At 42.0% G+C, this 21,374-nt stretch overlaps 1 protein-coding gene across 1 annotated transcript in view; it reads left to right on the forward strand.

The window, feature by feature from the left end:
* Positions 1-21,374, forward strand: part of si:dkey-183c6.8 (protein O-GlcNAcase) — a 60,190-nt gene that overhangs the window by 12,012 nt on the left and 26,804 nt on the right. Inside the window, exons 2-6 of the mRNA XM_064940104.1 lie at positions 1,543-1,594; positions 2,117-2,214; positions 2,442-2,572; positions 2,664-2,835; positions 6,502-6,600. Coding sequence (XP_064796176.1) covers positions 1,543-1,594; positions 2,117-2,214; positions 2,442-2,572; positions 2,664-2,835; positions 6,502-6,600 — 552 coding nt within the window. The remainder of the gene's footprint in view (positions 1-1,542; positions 1,595-2,116; positions 2,215-2,441; positions 2,573-2,663; positions 2,836-6,501; positions 6,601-21,374) is intronic.

The raw sequence follows: 21,374 nt of genomic DNA on the forward strand, positions 1-21,374 counted from the left end.
GGATTAATCCAAATCGCACAACAACAACAAAAAACAATCGATATAGTTATTGAGGCCCAAAAAGAAATAATAATAATAATAATAATAAATTGTCCGATTGTCTATTCAGATAGCAGCCGATAAGACAGCTAACGGTTAGCGGGCCGCAGATGGGCGTTCAGGTAACGTCGCGACGGAGGAGCCAGCCGGATAACTCCTTCGGGTAGATAACGTCGGCAGTCCAGTTGTGAAGGCCCGGTGGGGCTCCGCCTAGGTAGTAAAACGGGTCTAGATAGGTGATTGTAGCCCAGGAGTGATTGATGGAATTCTTCAGCTGGCGAGCTCCGGAATAATTGATGTTTGCTCTGGAATCGACGAAAGCCGATAGTCACACGGATAGCCGCTAGCTAGCTGTGAGATCCAGGTATGAATGTCCAGAGTTCACGGTTGAAATCCAGGGACATGGAGAGAAAAATTGGTCCGGTATGTTCCGTTCCGAGCCGCGCTGCGCCGTACAAAACTGGCGATAGATTTTAGAGCTAAAGGCTACCTGACGACCACAAACCTTGGTCAGCTGAATACTAACGATTAGCCAGTAAAGAAGCTAACTAGCTTCTGATTAGCTTCTGATTAGCTTCTGATTAGCTTCTGATTAGCTCCTGGCTAGCTTCTGGCTAGCTTGTGGCTAGCTTCTTGGAGGATTACAGATTTGAGGTAAATAATATTTTTTTTATAAATATAAATTGGTGAGGCGGGTTGCAGGAGAGTGTTTTTATGGAAAATTAAAAAATATGTGAAAAAAGTTGTAAATATATATATATATATATTTATTTATTTATTTATTTATTTATTTATATATATATATACGGGACAAGACGAGGACAAAATACGTCTGAACTGTTATGCCGTCTTGGAATCTAATCGAATTGCTCTACCAACTGAGCCACATCATTTTTTCATTGCCTTTATGATCACAAACCACCATTCGCTTATCTTTCAGTTCGCTGCAGCTCACGACTGGCTCTATATGAACAATTGTATGGCATGCTCTGCTGTATTTGCAGATGAGGGGTTGCCTCATAGGCAGGAATTTGTTAGTGTGGTGGAACTTGCCTGAACATTGTGTTCACCATTCCATTTCACTTCACCAGTCTGGCATTCCTCCTCATTGAAATGGTCTGTAATGAGGGACACTATTCAAAACGAACTTATCTGCAATCGGAACCAATCACAGGATGAACAACCTAATTCAAAGGACAGTGATTGGCCATGTGGGATTTTGTCCTAAACCCATTGTTTCTGAGGATGCTGATTGGACCGGTCCTTTTCTAACTTATTCCAAACCCCCATCTATTGGGGAAAGGTCATACAGATACGCCAAGTGAAATAGAATGGTGAATGCAGAGATCAGGCTGGTTCCACCAGGGTATGGCCACTTCACCAATGCGTGTCCATGAACAAATACTGTGCATGTACTAACATGAATATAGGTCTGAATGGCAACACTGCTTAATTGTACACTAGCATTAATGTCTCTCTTTCGTGTGCTTGTCTGTGTCTCAGGGTTCTATGGGAGGCCCTGGTCTATGGAGCAGAGGAAGGTCCTTTTCCAGTGGTGAGTACTTGGTGACAAACAGAAAGGTAACATACAGATGTAGGATCTTAATCTGTTGCAGGATAACTTTCCTGCAATGCATGACATTTTAAACGTGCTGTGTACTAGAGGTTTAAAAAGGCTTCTGAAGATTGTAATGTCAGACTTTTATCATTCTATACAAAAATGTCAATTTTAATTTTATCCACATAGTTAACATTTCCGGTTGCTGCAGGTTTATTTTCCTTCTGTAGCAAACTGGCTCAAATTAAGATCCTAAATCTGTATGGTTGACATAGGAGGACATGGAAAGGGATAAGGAGGGAGTGAGTATGATCTGCAGTTGAAACAAAAACAAAGCGGTGGTTGACTTTGTTTCTGTAAAAAGCTGAGGAATGGGCCTGGAGAAATGTAGCAACTCTCAAATGTATAGACAGAGCTATTGGTGCAAGGACTTGACCGTCCATGATATCAAAATGATTTCCAGAAACTGACGCTGGGTTAATATCATCGTAAAGAACTCTCTCCCTTTCTCTCTGTTAGGATGCAGAGGTGGGAGTTGAACACCTATCTGTACGGTCCTAAAGATGATCTGAAACATAGACTACTCTGGAGAGAGGTCTACTCCCCTGAAGAGGAGGGTAAGGGATCTCCCCATCCCTCACTCATCCATCTCTTCATCCCTTCATTTATTTGTTAACATCTCTTTTAGTCCACCTTCCCACCCCTCCATCTCCCCATACCCTCATCTCACCTTCTCTCCTCACTCTGTCCTTTTCCCTCCATCTCTCACTTTTGCTTTAAACTAAATGTATCTCTCCTGGTGTTGTCCTTGTTTTCTCCACTCCTCCTCGCTCCTCTCTTGCAGGTCAGTTGCGTACTTTGATAGTAGAGTCGGAGAAGAGAGGTCTGAGGTTTGTGTACTCTCTCTCTCCTGGTCAAGACATTGTCTTCTCTTCTTCCTGCGACCTCTCCCTGCTTAAACGCAAGCTACGACAGGTACATACATGCACCTACACACACTTGCATGCGCACACAGGCATGCACACTCATACCTACACCCCTGCCTTACTATCTCTCCTCTCTATAGGTGTCAAAGTTGGGTTGCCAGGCATTTGCGATCCTTTTTGATGACATAGACCATTCCCTGTGTCAAGCTGACAGTCAAGCCTTCTCCTCATTCGCTCACGCCCAGGTTTCAGTTGCCAATGAGATCTACCGATTCCTGGGAGAGCCGCCCGTCTTCCTGTTTTGTCCAACAGGTGTGTAGTTGAGATGTGTGGAGTGTCCTTTCTCTCTCTCTCACACACACACACCACCAACAAGAACAAAGTTCCAAAAGAAATAGAGACATTGCAAATGTCATATTATGGCCATATACAGTGTTGTAATGATGTGCAAGAAGTACACCCCTGATAACATGTAAACAACAGTTAACGTTCATAGCAGCCACATTTTTTATTAATTTATTTTATTTGACATTTATTTAACCAGGCAAGTCAGTTAAGAATAAATTCTTATTTACAATGGCAGCCTACCAAAAGGCAAAAGGCCTCCTGCGGGGATGGGGGCTGGGATGTATATTTATATATCCATACCAGCCCCCATCCCCGCAGGAGGCCTTTTGGTAGGCTGACCATTCAAAAGTTTGGGGTCACTTAAAAATGTCCATGTTTTTGAAAGAAAAGCACTAATTTTTTGTCCATTAAAATAACATCAAATTGATCAGAAATACAGTGTAGACATTGTTCATGTTGTAAATGACTATTGTAGCTGGACACGGCTACAATGAATATCTTAGGCGCGCAGAGGCCCATTTAAATCAAATCAAATTTTATTTGTCACATACACATGGTTAGCAGATGTTAATGCGAGTGTAGCGAAATGCTTGTGCTTCTAGTTCCGACAATGCAGTAATAACCAACAAGTAATCTAACTAACAATTCCTAATCTACTGTCTTATACACAGTGTAAGGGGATAAAGAATATGTACATAAGGATATATGAGTGAGTGATGGTACAGAGCAGCATAGGCAAGATACAGTAGATGGTATCAAGTACAGTATATACATGTGAGATGAGTATGTAAACAAAGTGGCATAGTTAAAGTGGCTAGTGATACATGTATTACATAAGGATGCAGTCGATGATATAGAGTACAGTATATAGGTATGCATATGAGATGAATAATGTAGGGTAAGTAACATTATATAAGGTAGCATTGTTTAAAGTGGCTAGTGATATATTTACAACATTTCCCATCAATTCCCATTATTAAAGTGGCTGGAGTTGTGTCAGTGTGTAGGCAGCAGCCACTCAATGTTATTTATCAGCAATCCTCCTGTGTTCCAATGACATGTTGTGTTAGCTAATCCAAGTTTATAATTTTGAAAAGGCTAATTGATCATCAGATAACTCTTTTGCAATTATGTTAGCACAGCTGAAAACTGTTGCCCTGATTAAAGAATAATAGAACTGGCCTTTAGACTCGTTGACTATCTGGAGCATCAGCATTTGTGGGTTCGATTACAGGCTCAAAATGGCCAGAAACAAAGACCTTTCTTCTGAAACTCATCAGTCTATTCTCGTTCTGAGAAATGAAGGCTATTCCATGCAAGAAATTGCCAAGAAACTGGCCCGCATCTCAGTCGCCTCTTTACTGTTGACATTGAGACTGGTGTTTTGCGGGTACTATTTAATGAAGCTGCCAGTTGAGGACTTGTGAGGCGTCTGTTTCTCAAACTAGACAATCTAGTGTACTTGTCCTCTTGTGCACCGGTGCCTCCCACTCCTCTTTCTAATCTGGTTAGAGCCAGTTTGCGCTGTTCTGTGAAGGTACTGAGAGTACTACACAGCGTTGTACGAGATGTTCAGTTTCTTGGCAATTTCTCACATGGAATATCCTTAATTTCTCAGAACAAGAATAGACTGACTAGTTTCAGAAGAAAGTACTTTGTTTCTGGCTACTTTGAACCTGTAGTTGAATGCTGATCAGGCGAAACAAAACTTTCCAAGCCAGACCGCTACACACAGCCTACATCATTGTCACCACATTAGCTGAAGTAACATCATAGTCAACATAGCTAATAGAACTAACATGTTAGTAAACCCACTATAATCATGCAGTAACGTTAGTGTACAGTCAGTAAGCAGTTTGCACTTACACCGGCGGGGCCCTGTGGCAATAAGTTAGTAAAACCAAAAGGATCCCTTGACTTGGAAGAGTTCCAGTGTTGTGTTGGATAGTCATAGCTAGCTAGCTAACATAGCATCCCTCTGTTTGAGCAGGGTGTCTGAGTAGGCTAAACTAGCTTGCTGCATTTGCTCGCTAAGTAAGTGAAACTGAAAGTGAAAAAAATTACTCTCTCTTGCTTTTCCTTCATGTTGAATGAGATTCTTCTTTCAGTACTAGATTAATTCTCTGAACCTTTGATTGTTTGGACAACATCTCAGTTCATGCTGCAAGAGCTCTGATAGGTTGGAGGACATCCTCAGGAAGTTATCATAATTACTATGTAAGCCTATGGAAGTGGGTGAGAACCATGAGCCTCCTAGGTTTTGTATTGAAGTCAATGTACCCTGAGGAGGATACACCATGGTGCTACCCTACAGAGTGCTGTTGAGGCAACTGTAGACCTTCATTGCAAAACAGTGTTTTCATTTCTTACAGATATGTGGGACGGTAGCGTTCCCACCTGGCCAACATCCGGCGAAATGGCGGAGTGCCAAATTTAATTACTATAAATCTTAAACTTCCATAAAATCACAAGTGCAATACATCAAAATAAAGCTTAACTTGTTGTTAATCCAGCCGCCGTGTCAGATTTCAAAAGGGCTTTACGGCGAAAGCAAACCATACGATTATCTGAGGACAGCGCCCAGCACACAAATGCATAACAAAACATTTTCAACCAGGGAGTTTGCGACACGAAAGTCAAAAATAGCGATATAATATATGCCTTTCCTTTGAAGATCTTCTGTTGGCACTCCAAAAGGTCCCAGTTACATTACTAATGGTAATTTTGTTCGATAGTCCTCTATATCCATAAAAACTCAGTTTAGCTGGCGCGCTTCAGCCAATAATCCACTCGGTTTCCCTCCTTCAAAATGCATACAAAATTAATCCCAAACGTTACCAATTAACTTATACAAACAAGTCAATCAAAATGTATAATCAAATCTTAGGTACCCTAATACGCAAATAAACAATACAATTTAAGACGGAGAATCGTTATTGTCTTCACCGTAGAAAAATCCCAAAGAATGCCTTCCCATTCACACGCTTGGAAACACTACAGCCAAAATAGAAGCCACCTAGAAAAACTACAATTCCTGGCTCATTTTTCCAAAACCAGCCTGAAACTCTTTCTATAGAATGCTGGCATCTAGTGAAAGCCCTAGGAACTGCAATCGGGCATGATTTCGCCCTATTAAAAAGTGCCAGCCATTGAAATCAGTGGTAGGATGATTTTTTTTGGGGGGGGGGGGATCGTTTGTCCTCGGAGTTTCGCCTGCCATTTCAGTTCTGTTATACTCAAACATTATCTTAACAGTTTTAGAAACTTTAGAGTGTTTTCTATCCATATCTACCAATAATATGCATATCTTTGCTTCTGGGCCTGAGTAGCAGGCAGTTTACTTTGGGCATGCTTTTCATCCGGACGTCAAAATACCGCCCCCTATCCCAAAGAAATTAATCAATTATTTGCTGACATGAATGTATTAAGTATAGTTTAATCTAAAAATGAAAAACTTTAAAATATTTTACAATTTAAAACATTCTGAAAATCACTGAGGATGATGTACCTCCTCTGAAGAGTCTCCACTGCTTCTCTTCTAATTAAGTAATTGCATACTGATATTATGTTACTCTCCTCTCTCCCTCGCTCACCCTCCCTCCTCCCCCCTCTCTCCACTCCTCTCTCTAGAGTACTGTGGCTCTCTATGTTCTCCCAGTGTATCTAAGTCTCCATATTTGATGACTGTTGGAGAGGACCTGCTGCCTAACATCTCTATCATATGGACCGGTGAGACACAGACAGACTTTCTATTGTTTAGATTTAAAAAACATGTTTATATTCTGTAAATTACAATGATATGGCATGATAATTCCCAATCTCTATCTCCCTCTTTCGCTCTCCCACTATCTTCCCTCTCTCGCTCTCCCTCCCTCTATGGTCAGATGACATGAAAATAGGGCTTTGGCCATGCACACCAGTGGTGGGTCTGGCGTTGAAAGACAGAAGCATATGCAGAAAAGTACCTCATACCTATGGTAAAATATGGTGGTGGATCTTTGATGTTATGGTGCTATTTTGCTTCCACTGGCCCTGGGGCGCTTGCTAAGGTCAGCGGTGTCATTAACTTTACCAAGTAGCAGGACATTTTAGCCAAAAAACCTGGTTTCCTCTGCCATGTGGCTGGCACTTGGCTGCAGTTGTATCTTCCAGCAAGACAATAACCCCAAGCATTAATCAAAATCCGCAAAGAAATTGTTAATTGACCACTCAGTCTCCATACATGAACCCCATTGAAAACCTGTGTTTTGAATCGTATAAGAGCAGACAAAGGATATCAAGGATCTGGAAAGATTCTGTATGGAGGAATAGTTTAAGATCCCTCACAACGTGCTCTACACATTTTACAAAAAGCCACAGGATCAGTGGAAGCAAAAAGGCTGCATAACATAAAAGATCCTCCACTATATTTTACAGTAAAAATGGGCTTCCTCTCTTCTTATGCATCCTTATTTCAACGCTAAACCTACCACTGGTTTGTGTGTTCAAAGAGCTCTATATTCATGTAATCTGACCATAGCACCGGTTAAAATTCAAGTGCCAATGCCATTTAGCAAACTCCAGTCGTGGGCAGGAAATCTTTATGGAGGAATGATCTAAAGGATCAGACATACCAAGGATACTGAATGCCGAGAGGTACTTAGATGTAGTCTTGTTACGATACCAGAATTTAGACTTTGATACCAATACCAGGATTAGTATCATGATTCTCATTACCATAACGATACTCAATACCAAAATGATCCCAGAATGGTACCACTGCAAGAAGGCACATTAACCAAAGTCACAGAATGGGACTTGATCCAAACAGAAACTCAGCTACGGCTCTGTTCAATCGTTGGGCAGCTAATGAGTTCATTGTCATTACATTTGACATTTTTTTCCATCAACATTTTTCAGAGACAGCCATGTATGCATTCACTTCTTTGGGACTGGGGGGCAGTATTGAGTAGCTTGGATGAATAAGGTTCCCAGAGTAAACTGCCTGCTACTCAGGCCTAGTTGCTAATATATGCATATCATTAGTAGATTTGTATAGAAAACACTCTGAAGTTTCTAAAACTGTTTGAATGTTGTCTGTGAGTATAAGAGAACTCGTATGGTAGGCAAAACCCTGAGAAAAAATCCAACCAGGAAGTGGGAAATCTGAGCTTTGTAGTTTTTCAAGTCATTGCCTATTGAATATACAGTGTCTATGGGGTCATATTGCTCTTCCTAAGGCTTCCACTAGATGTCAACAGTCTTTAGAACGTTGTTTGAGGCTTCTACTGTGAAGGAGGGGGGAATGAGAGCTGATTGAGTCAGGGGTCTGGCTGAGTGCCATGAGTTGATCATGCGTGCTCACGTGAGAGTTAGCTTGCGTACCATTGCATTTCTACAGACAAAGGAATTCTCCGGTTGGAACATTTATTGAAGATTTATAATAAAAACATCCTAAAGATTGATTCTATACTTCATTTGACATTTTTCTACGAACTGTAGTATGACTTTTCTTCTGAACTTTCGCCTGGACTTGCCCGCGCCTCGTGAGTTTGGATTGTGTACTAAACGCGCAAACAAAAAGGAGGTATTTGGACATTAATGATGGACTTTATCGAACAAATCAAACATTTATTGTGGAACTGGGATTCCTGGGAGTGCATTCTGATGAAGATCATCAAAGGTAAGTGAATATTTATAATGCTATTTCTGACTTCTGTTGACTCTACAACATGGCGGATATCTGTATGGCTTGTTTTGTTGTCTGAGCGCTGTACTCAGATTATTGCATGGTGTGCTTTTTTGGTAAAGCTTTTTTGAAATCTGTAACAGCGGTTGCATTAAGGAGAAGTTTATCTAAAGGTCTATGCATAACACTTGTATTTTCATCAACGTTTATGATGAGTATTTCTGTAAATTGATGTGGCTCTCTGCAAAATCACCAGATGTTTTGGAAGCAAAACATTACTGAACGTAACGCGCCAATGTAAACTGAGATTTTTGGATATAAATATGAATTTTATCGAACAAAACATAAATGTATTGTGTAACATGAAGTCCTATGAGTGTCATCTGTTGAAGATCATCAAAGTTTAGTGATTCAGTTTATCTCTATTTGTGCTTTTTGTGATCCTCTTTTGGCTGGAAAAATGGCTGTGTTTTTCTGTGACGAGGTACTGACCTAACATAATCGTTTGGTGTGCTTTCGTTGTAAAGCCTTTTTGAAATCGGACACTGTGGCTGGATTTACAACAAGTTTATCTTTAAAATGGTGTAAAATACTTGTATGTTTGAGGAAGTTTAATTATGGGATTTCTGTTGTTTTGGAATTTGGCGCCCTGCAATTTCACTGGCTGTTGTTGAGGTGGGACACTACCGTCCCACATATCCCAGAGAGGTTTTAATGAATCAATTGTATAATCAGACTTTGGTAAAAAAAATCTAACTATATAACAACATAATGGTAATCATTTATGATTTTTTTTTAAATAAAAGCCTTTCGTGAACTAACACTCGCACTTGAGTCTTTTCCTTCTTGCTAGCTCTGACTTTGCTGATAGCTACCTTTTTATTGAGGAACAATTTTCTTACTATGACTGTGGTAGGTGGTTGTTTCACCTAGCTGTCTTCAGATGAATGCACTAACTGGAAGTCGCTCTAGAGAAGTGTTTGCTATATGACTCAAATGTAATGATAAATCTCTACTGATAAAGTGGCTAAATAAAGATGTAGCCTTGGCTTATTCACATGACTGCACAGTGTGCGCTGTCTCTTTTAATGAGGAATGACGTCATTACTGGGTAATGAATTGTGTAGCCCAGGGTAGTGAATTGATGATTGCTTCAGCTGTAAGATAGCAGCAAAATCGCACCGGAGAGGATGGATGACGTTTCACATGCTTCTAACCAACTGTGCTATTTTGTTCATTTTTTTGCGTTGTTTGTAACTTATTTGTTTTACTTATTTTGTACATCATGTTGCTGCTACCGTGTCTTATGACCGAAAATAACTTCTGTACATCAGAACAGTGACTACTCACCTCAAACTGGAAGCTTTTTCCTTTAACAAGTCCATAAGTCCGAGTCCATCTATAGTTACCACCACAAACCGATAATGGCACTAAGACCGCACTCAACGAGCTGTATAAGGCCATAAGCAAACAAGAAAATGCTCATCCAGAAGCGTCACTCCTAGTGGCCGTGGACTTTGCCTACATTAATCTTAAATCCGTTTGACCTCATTCTGTCACATGTGCAACCAGAGGAGAAAAACAAACTTAAGACCACCCTTACTCCACGCACAGAGATGCATACAAGTCTCTCCACTGCCCTCCATGGCAAATCTGACCATAATGCGATCCTCCTGATTCCTGCTTACAAGCAAAAACTAAAACGGGAAGTACCAGTGACTCGCTCAATACGGAATTGGTCAGATGACGCTACAGGACTGTTTTGCTAGCACAGACTGGAATATGTTCCGGGATTCATCCAATGACATTGAGGAGTATACCATCTCAGTCACCGGCTTCATCAATAAGTGCATTGACGTCATCATCCCCACAGTGACCGTACGTACATATCACAACCAGAATACATAGATTACAGGCAACATCCGCATCGAGGCAAGAGCTGCCTATTTTTTTCAAGGAGCAGGACCCTAATCCAGACGCTTATAAGAAATCCTGTTGTGCCCTCAGACGAGCCATCAACAAACAAAGCGTCAATACAGGATTAAGATTGAATCCTACTATGCCGGCTCTGACGCTCGTCGGATGTGGCAGGGCTTGAAAACTATTACGGGCTACAAAGGGAAACCCAGCCACAAGCTGCCCAGTGAAGCCTACCAGACCACTGAAGCATACACGAGAACACCAGCTGTTCTGGACGACTGTGTGATAACGCTTTCTGTAGCCGATGTGAGCAAGACCTTTTAAATAGGTCAACACTCACAAAGCCAGACAGATTACCAAGACGTGTACTCAAAGCATACGCGGGCAAACTGGCAAGTGTCTTCACTGTCATTTTCAACCTTTAATACCGACATGTTTCAAGCAGACCACCATAGTCTCTGTGCCCAAGGAAGCGAAGGTAACCTGCCTAAATGATTACCGCCCCGTAGCACTCACATCGGTAGCCATGAAGGGCTTTGAAAGGCTTGTCATAGCTCACATCTGCAGTATCCTCCCAGATACCCTAGACCCACTCCAATTCGCATATTGCTCCTACAGAACCACAGATAACAATCTCTATTGCATTCCACACTGTCCTTTCCCACTTGGACAAAAGGAACACCTATGTGAGAATGCTGTTCATTGACTACAGCTCAGCTTTCAACACCATAGTGCCCTCTCAGCTCATCACTAAGCTAAGGACCCTGGGACTGAACACCTCCCTCTGCAACAGGATCCTGTAATTCCTGATGCGACATCCCAGGTTGTGAGGGCAGGCAACAACACATTCACCACGCTGACCCTCGATACTTAGTCCACTCCTATACTTCCTGTTCACCCATGACTGCGTGGCCGAGCATGACTCCAACACCATCATTAAGTTTGCCGAATACACGACGATGCTAGACCTGATCACCGACTACGATGGACAGCCTATAGGTAGGAGGCCTGGCAGTGTGGTGCCAAAAAACAACCTCACCCTCAACGTTAGCAAGACAAAGGAGCTGATCATGGACTACAGGTAACGGAGGCCCAAGCACTCCCCAATCTCCATTGACAGAGCTGAAGTTGAGCGGGTCGAGAGCTTCAAGATCTTCGGTGTCTACATCACTAAGGATCTATCATGTTCCATACACGCCAATGCAGTTGTGAAGAGGGCATGGCAATTCCTCTTCTCCCTTTATGAGGCTGAAAATATTTGTCATGGGCCCTCATATCCTCAAAGTTATACAAATGCACAATTGAGAGCATCTTGACTGGATGCTTCACCGCTCGGTATGGCAACCGCTTGGTATCCGACTTCAAGGTGTTACAGAGGGTAGTGCGTACTTGGCCGAGCTCCCTGCCATTCAAGACGTCTATACAAAGGCGCTGTCAGACAAAGGCCATAAAAATTGTCAGACTCCAGCCACCCAAGTCATAGACTGTTCTCTCTGCTGCCACACAGCAAGTGGTACTGATGCACAAAGTCTGGAACCAACAGGACCCTGAAAAGCTTTTACCCCCAAGTCATAAGCCTGCTAAATAGTTGGTTGGTAGCTATTTGGTTAACTATTTTACTGTCTGCGTTAACCCTTTTTGAAACTTTTTTGACTCATCACAAACAGTTGAAGTCGGAAGTTTACATACACTTAGGTTGGAGTCATTAAACTAGTTTTTCAACCACTCCACAAATTTCTTGTTAACAAACTATAGTTTTGGCAAGTCGGTTAGGACATCTACTTTGTGCATGACACGAGTAATTTTTCCAACAATTGTTTACAGACAGATTATTTCACTTATAATTCACTGTATCACAATTCCAGTGGGTCAGAAGTTTACATACACTAAGTTGACTGTGCCTTTAAACAGCTTGGAAAATTCCAGAAAACGATGTCATGGCTTTAGACGCTTCTGATTGGATAATTGACATCATTTGAGTCAATTGGAGGTCTACCTGTGGATGTATTTCAAGGCCTGCCTTCAAACTCAGTGCCTCTTAAGAAATCAGCCAAGACCTCAGAAAAAAATTGTAGACCTCCACAAGTCTGGTTCATCATTGGGAGCAATTTCCAAATGCCTGAAGGTACCACGTTCATCTTTACAAACAATAGTACGCAAGTATAAACACCATGGGACCACTCAGCCATCATACTGCTCAGGAGAGAGACGCGTTCTGTCTCCTAGAGATGAACGTACTTTTGTTCAAAAAGTAAATCAAGCCCAGAACAACAGCAAAGGACTTTGTGAAGATGCTGGAGGATATCGGTACAAAAGTATCTATGTCCACAGTAAAACGAGTCCTATATCAACATATCCTGAAAGACTGCTCAGCAAGGAAGAAGCCACTGCTCCAAAACCGCCATAAAGCCAGACTATGGTTTGCAACTGCACATGGGGACAAAGATCGTACTTTTTGAGAAATGTCCTCTGGTCTGATGAAACAAAAATAGAACTGTTTAGCCATAATGACCACCATTCTGTTTAGAGGATAAAGGGGAAGCTTGCAAGCCGGACCATCCCAATTGTGAAGAAGGGGGGTGGCAGCATCATGTTGTGGGGGTGCTTTGCTGCAGGAGGGACTGGTGCACTTCACAAAATAGATGGCGCATCATGAGGAAGGACAATTATGTGGATATATTGAAGCAACATCTCAAGACATCAGTCAGGAAGTTAAATCTTAGTCGCAAATGGGTCTTCCAAATGGACAATGATCCCAAGCATACTTCCAAAGTTGTGACAAAATGGCTTAAGGACAACAAAGTCAAGGTATTGCAGTGGCCATCACAAAGCACGGACCTCAATCCCATAAAAAATGTGTGGGCAGAACTGAAAAAGCGTTTGCTAGTAGGGAGGCCTACAAACCTGACTCAGTTACCCCAGCTCTGTCAGGAGGAATGGGGCAAAATTCACTCAACTTATTATGGGAAGCTTGTGGAAGGCTTCCCAAAACGTATGACCTTAAGTTAAACGATTTAAAGGCAATGCTACCAAATACTAATTGAGTGTTTGCAAACTTCCGACCCACTGGGCATGTGATGAAAGCTGAAATAAATAATTCTCTCTACTATTATTCTGACATTTCACATTCTTCAAATGAAGGCGTGATGCTAACTGACCTAAAACAGGGAATTTTTACTAGGATTAAATGTCAGGAATTGTGAAACTAAGTTTAAATGTATTTGGCTAAGGTGTATGTAAACCTCCGATTTCAATATGATTGTGTGTATGGACAGCATATGAATAGAAAAGGTGTGTACACCGGTAGTTGTCTAGGATGAGCCTTGACTAGAATACAGAATATACATATAAAGTGGGTAAACATTACTGAAGTTACCAGTGTTCAATGATTATGTACTGTACATGTTTATCAGTCTCTTGTTCCCAGTTTTGATGCACCTGTACTGTCTCCGCTTTCTAGATGGTAGCAGGGTGAATAGGCTGTGGCTTGGGTGACTGAGGTCCTTGATCATCTTCTTGGCCTTCCTGTGACACCGGCTGCTGTAGATGTCGTGGGGGGCAGGCAGTGTACCCCTGGTGATTCATTGCGCTGACCGCACCACCCTCTGTACCAGGCGGTGATACAGCCCGACAGAATGCTCTCAATGGTGGATAAGTAGAACTTTGTGAGGGTCTTAGGGGTCAAGCCAAATTTCTTCTGCCTCTTGAGGTTGAAGAGGCAGTGTTGCACCTTCTTCACCACACTGTGTGGATGGACCATTTCAGGTTGTCAGTGATGTGCACACCAAGGAACTTGAAGCGTTTCACCTTCTCCACTGCGGCCTCATTAGTGTGGGTGGAGCGTGCTCTCTTTGCTCTCTCCTGAGGTCCACAATCAGTTATTTCGTTTTGTTGACTTTGAAGGAGAGGTTATTTTCCTGCCACCATTTTGCCAGGGCCCTCACCTCCTCCCTGTAGACGGTCTCATCGTTTTTCGTAATCAGGCTTACCACTTTTGTGTCGTCTGCAAACTTGAGGATTTAGTTGGAGACGTGTGTTGCCACGCATTCATGGGTGATCAGGGAGTACAGGGGGGCTGAGCACACATCGTTGTGGGGCCCCTATGTTGAGGATCAGACCCACCTCAAATTTTAGTGGGTCTAGGCTCGTGTGTCAGGTAACAGCAAATTAGCTAGCAACTGCAAGCTAGATAGCTAAATTGCCACAAATGTTTAATGCTTTTTGACCTGTCCCCAAATTAATATAATTGGTTCAGAGTTTGTTTTGATATTTGAACCTGCGTGTCTTGATCGTTTGGTGTAGGGGGACAAAATCAATTTGCACACAATGGCACGTGGCCGGTTTGGGTACAGTGTAACAGGACAGAAATGTCCTCCTATTTGTATTAATTGCTAATTATTAATATCAAACAAATCGGGTAATTTTTCTATCACACATGTTTACCTTGGATCAGCCTCTCCGAATGGTACTAAAAACAAACAAGAAAACCAGAAATATACAAAAAATTGCCCATATTAACAGATGTTAAGACCCCACAACTATTTCCACATTTTGTTACGTTACAGCCTTATTCTAAAATGGATTCAATAAAAAATGTTCCTCATCAATCTACACACAATACCCCATAATGACAAAGCAAATAGTTAAAAATATATATATTTTGTAAATTTAGAAAAAGTACAGAACCTTATTTACAGAGGTATTCAGACCCTTTGCTATTAGACTCGGAAAAATTGAGCTCAGGTGCATCCTGTTTCAATTGATCATCATTTACATGTTTCTACAACTTGATTGGAGTCCACCTGTGGTAAATTCAATTGATTGGACATGATTTGGAAAAGCATACACCTTTCTATATAAGATCCCACAGTTGACAGTGCATGTCTGCACCATGGCGCTCATGGCTATGAGGTTAAAGAAATTGAACAATCGGGGGAGAAGGGCCTTGGTCAGGGAGGTGACCAAGAACCCGATGGTCACTCTGACAGGGCTCCAGAGTTCCTCTGTGGAGATGGGAGAACCTTCCAGAAGGACAACCATCTCTGCAGCACTCCACCAATCAGGCCTTTATGGTAGAGTGGCCAGATGGAGCCACTCCACAGTGAAAGGCACATGACAGCCTGCTCTAGATTTTCTGGTCTGATGAAGCCAAGATTAAACTATTTTGTGCATTTCAGGTAAAATAACAACTCCATGTTTATATCTCAGGACAAATTAGCTAGCAACCGCAAGCTAGCTAAATAGGACAAATTAGCTAGCAAGTGCAAGCTAGATAGCTGAATTGCCATACATGTTTAATGCTTTTTGACCTGTCCCCAAATTAATATAATTGGTTCAGAGTTTTTAAAATTTCAAACTGCGTGTTGTGATTGTGTTTGCTGTGGGGGAACAAAATTAATTCATGCACAATGGCTCACGCGCGCAGCTGGTTTAGGTTCCGTGTTAGAGGATCTCATACAGGTTAATCTGCCTCCCCTAAAGCCTATTCGCATAGGATGTTGCTATAGACCACTGAATGCTAAACGTCAGTATTTGGACTATGTGTGAAATACTCGATAATGTATGTGACATCAACAGAGGGGTATATTGTCTGGGTGACCAAAAGATTGACTGGTTGTCACCAAGTTGTCCACTCAGAAATAAGCTTCAAGCAGTAAATAATACTTGCAATCTGGTTCAGGTTATCAGTCAACATACCAGGGTATTTACAAACAGAACTGGAACTAAGTCATCCACATGTATTGACCACATCTTTACTAATGCGCCCAAAATCTTCCTTAAAGCAGTATCCAGACCCATTGGATAGTGATCCATAGTGATCATAATATAATAGCCATATCTAGAAAAAACTAAGTTCCAAAGACTGGACCTAAGGTGGAGTATAAGCAATCATACAAGAGGTTTTGCGATGTCATAGTTGTGAAAAATATTTGTTGGTCTGATGTGTGTGATGAGGAACAACCTGACTCCACAATTGAAGTATTTAGGAAATTGGTTTCTTCTGGTTACTTATAGGCATGCGCCCATCAAGAAACTGACTGAGTTACAGTTTTGACTTAAATCTACTTATAAATCTATGGCAAAACCTGAAAATGGTTGTCTAGCAATGGTTACCAACTCAATTTGATTGGCATATAATAATAATTGGCAAATGTTGCACAAACCAAGTGTGGAAAGCTCTTTTAAGATTTAACCAGAAAGACTCACAGCTGTAATCGATTCCAAAGGTGCTTCTGCAAAGTATTGACTCAGGTGTGAATACTTATGTAAATTCGATTTCTGTATTTCATTTTTCATAAACGTGACAACATTTTTTTATTTAATAAAATGTTTTTTGTTTTAACCAATTTTTGTGATATCCAATTGCAATCCTGTCTCATCGCTGCAACTCCCCAACAGGCTTGGGAGAGGCGAAGGTTGAGTCATGCGTACGACAAAACATCACCCGCCAAACGGCGCTTCTTAACACCCGCCCACTTAACCCGGAAGCCAGCTGCACCAATGTGTCGGAAGAAACACCATTCAACTGACGACCAAACCCTCACGACGCCTATTGGACTCCCGGTCACTGCCAGTTGTGACACAGCCTGGGATCGAACCAGGAGTCTGTAATGACGCCTCAAGCACTGCGACGCAATGACTTAGACCGCTGCACCACTCGGGAGGCCATATGCAAAAATTTCTACAAACATGTTTTCACGTTGAAAAAAAGCTGTAACACAACAAAATGTGGTAAGAGAAAGGGGTCTGAATAGTTTCCAAATGCGCTGTAAATCAAAGGGTATGAATAGTTTCTGATGGCATTGTAACTAAACAAAAAGAAGAAGAAAGTATTCTATGGAACAAAGAAATTATATAAAGAATGATAGTAAAAAGATTTGGAGTACCTTAAATGAAATTCTAAGGTTTATTAGGGGACTTGGCTCCGTCTTCCATTGAGGCAGACTTGTTCATAACAAAACCCTTTGATATTGCCAACCACTTTAATAACTTTATTTGTTGACAAGATATGCGGACTTTAAGCATGACATGCAAGCAAAAAAAGCTGAGCCTTCATATTTATGCATAACGAACTAAATAATGAAATACAAGCACTGTAGTTTTGAGTTCTGCGAAGTTGGCGTGGAAGAGGTGAAGAAATTGTTATCTATAAATAAGGACAAGTCACCTAGTACATTTCTGAAGTTGGTAGTGGAATACATTGCGACTCCTTTTTGCCACATCTTCAATTTAAGCCTGGAATACGGTGTGTGACCTCAGGCTTGGGGGAAGGCAAAGGTCATTACGCTGCCCAAGAATAGCAAAGCACCCTTTAATAGTTCAAACAGCCAACCAAACAGCCTCTTGCCGGTGCTTGGAAAACGTTTCGAAAAAAGCTTCTCTATTGCAAATTTGGTTGAGTGGGTTGTACCGCAGTGCAGTCGGCTTTGCCCGTTATTGTTTTCTGTTTCTACTAATGACCTTCCACTGACCCGTGGCTATTGAGCAAGTTGAGGAGACAAAACTCCTGAGTGTAACCCTAGATAGCAAGCTACCATGGTCAAAACATATAGACACAATGGTTGCTAAAATGGGAAGAGGTCTGTCCATGATAATTCATTGCTCTGCTTTCTAAACATCTAAATCAATGTCCTACAGGACCTAGTTTTGGCACACATGGACTACTGTCCAGTTGTGAGGGCAAAGAAGGACATAGTAAAATGGCCGTTGGTCCAGAACAGAGCATCACGTATTGCACTTAGATGTACACGGAGGGCTAATGTCAGTGGTATGCATGCCAATCTCTCCTGGCTCACAGTTGAGGAGAGATTGACTGCATCACTATTGGTCTTATGTGTGAGGTGCTGATAGGTTAAAGGTAGCAAACTGTCTGTTCAAGCAGTTTGCACACAGTCCGGACACTCATCAGTACCACACAAGTCTTGCAGCCAGAGGTCTCTTCACAGTCCCCAGGTTCAGAACAGAGGCTGGAAAACGCACAGTATTAAATAGAGCCATGACTACATGGAACTCTCTGCCACAGAGAGATATTTGGAATTCACATGTGAAAAGGTTAAGCTTCTGCTCATAGGAGGGGAGGAGGAAAGGGGAGGCATGATTTGGTTTGCCTTGTAGCTGTCCCAGAAGGGGGTGTAGCAATGGTCAAGAGTGCTTGATGAGCGATTAGCACAGGAGATGTTGATACAATTTTGGTAGTATTTTTTTCCCTCAGATTTTCTTTATTAAAGTCTCCAGCTACAATAAATGCAGCCTCAGGATATACATTTTTCAGTTAGCATTTCCAGTGTAGTTCCTTGAGAGCCATCATGGTGTCTGCTTGAGGGGATATATATATAGGGACGATCATTCGTTTTTGAATGAAGCAGTTGTCTGTTCTAGCTAGCTATGTTGTGCCAACTGGCAAATGGCGACGCTAACATTAGCTAGCAAGCAAACTGATTGTGTGCATTGTGCTGGATTTGCCACCCCATTTGTTTCATGTGAAGTGTAGCTTGCTAGCTAACTAACTAATGCACATTCATCAAACCTGACAAAAAAAATCCTTCTTCAAGCATTAAACTCCTTAGCTAGATGTAAAGACTGGCTCTAGAAAAAATATATGTATTATGTAGCTTTATTGTTTTAGCAATTGTACGGAGCCCCGTCAGTGAGAAGAAACAAAAACAGGCCAGGCTAATCCATTCCCTCGTTATTTTTCTTCCGTTCCCTTTTTTTTCTCTATATAAAAATATATTCCCCCAACATAACCATGCTCTCAATATAAAAATGTGTTCCCTCAACATAATAATGTGTTCCCCCTCCTGCCAGTTTATTCATGTGCATGTCCTTATCATGGATTGATCACAGTTAAATTAATTCTACTTCAATCTGGGCTTGAAATAGAAAGATTTTCTTTGTTGTTTGAATATGTTACTGAGAGAGATCTATTTCCGGTTTCAGTGTTTTCATATGACTCTGAATCATAAGAGCAAATAATGGGTCACGGGCGTGCAAAACCACTCAATTAGGTGCAATGATGCACTCGCACCCCTGTGCTAGGCAGGTATTCCATCTGGCTCTGCTTCATTACCTTAGCTGTTCTACAGTATATCTATACTTTGGGGGAGTTCATTAACTACCTATCCTTCTGATGAAATGGGTGGGATTACACTGAGAAAAGTGCCTTTTTATTTCCCTTTTTGTTGTCACTCCTGTCGGCTCTCATGTAGAGGTTTTTGGCTCAACGTCAATTTATCCGCCAGTTAACGAGCATTGTGATTCTGCAGGTAGAAACGACAGGTTCGTCGGTACCAGGTTGGTACACAGCACAGTACGTCTTTTGTTCTAGCAAGAGAAGGAACGGCCTCCTACTGTGATAAATACCTATCAGCAGTGAGATTTTTCAATCTTAGATTGCTCACAGTGTTCTCCAATCTCAAAAAAACATTTTAGAGAAAGTGCCATTATCCTCGCAAGGTGGGGTATTGAAACTGAGGTGTCAATACTTTTGACCTTTCTTTTTTATAAAAAAATATATAACTTTTTATTGTTTACAAATTTTGGGGGGCATACAATATAGCTCAGTATTTATTTTATCATATTGTTTGCTAATATTTTTGATGGGTGCCACTAATTATGGTCCTGGCTGTATATGTAATATACACTGCTCAAAAAAATAAGGGGAACACTAAAATAACACATCCTAGATCTGAATGAATGAAATATTCTTATTAATTACTTTTTTTTTTACATAGTTGAATGTGCTGACAACAAAATCACACAAACATTATCAATGAAAATCTAATTTATCAACCCATGGAGGTCTGGATTTGGAGTCACACTCAAAATTAAAGTGGAAAACCACACTACAGGCTGATCCAACTTTGATGTAATGTCCTTAAAACAAGTCAAAATGTGGCAGAGTAGTGTGTGTGGCCTCCATGTGCCTGTATGACCTCCCTACAACGCCTGGGCATGCTCCTGATGAGGTGGCGGATGGTCTCCTGAGGGATCTCCTTCCAGACCTGGACTAAAGCATCCGCCAACTCCTGGACAGTCTATGGTGCAACATGGCGTTGGTGGATGGAGCGAGACATGATGTCCCAGATGTGCTCAATTGGATTCAGGTCTGGGGAACGGGCGGGCCAGTCCATATCATCAATGCCTTCCTCTTGCTGGAATTGCTGACACACTCCAGCCACATGAGGTCTAGCATTGTCTTGCATTAGGAGGAACCCAGGGCCAACCGCACCAGCATATGGTCTCACAAGGGGTCTGAGGATCTCATCTCGGTACCTAATGGCAGTCAGGCTACCTATGGCGAGCACATGGAGGGCTGTGCGGCCCCCCCAAAAAAATGCCACCCCACACCATGACTAACCCACCGCCAAACCGGTCATGCTGGAGGATGTTGCAGGCAGCAGAACTTTCTCCACAGTGTCTCCAGACTGTCACGTCTGTCACATGTGCTCAGTGTGAACCTGCTTTCATTTGTGAAGAGCCAATCTTGGTGTTCTCTGGCAAATGCCAAACGTCCTGCACGGTGTTGGGCTGTAAGCACAACCCCCACCTGTGGACGTCGGGCCCTCATACCACCCTCATGAAGTCTGTTTCTGACCGATTGAGCAGAAACATGCACATTTGTGGCTTGCTGGAGGTAATTTTGCAGGGCTCTGGCAGTGCTCCTCCTGCTCCTCCTTGCAGAAAGGCGGAAGTAGCAGTCCTGCTGCTGGGTTGTTGCCCTCCTACGGCCTCCGCCACGTCTCCTGATGTACTGGCCTGTCTCTTGGTAGTACCTCCATGCTGTGGACATTACGCTGACACACAGCAAACCTTCTTGCCACAGCTCGCATTGATGTGCCATCCTGGATGAGCTGCACTACCTGAGCCACTTGTGTGGGTTGTAGACTCCGTCTCATGCTACCACTAGAGTGAA

The sequence above is a fragment of the Oncorhynchus masou genome, chromosome 27, assembly GCF_036934945.1.
Source record: "Oncorhynchus masou masou isolate Uvic2021 chromosome 27, UVic_Omas_1.1, whole genome shotgun sequence".
NCBI lineage: Eukaryota > Metazoa > Chordata > Actinopteri > Salmoniformes > Salmonidae > Oncorhynchus > Oncorhynchus masou.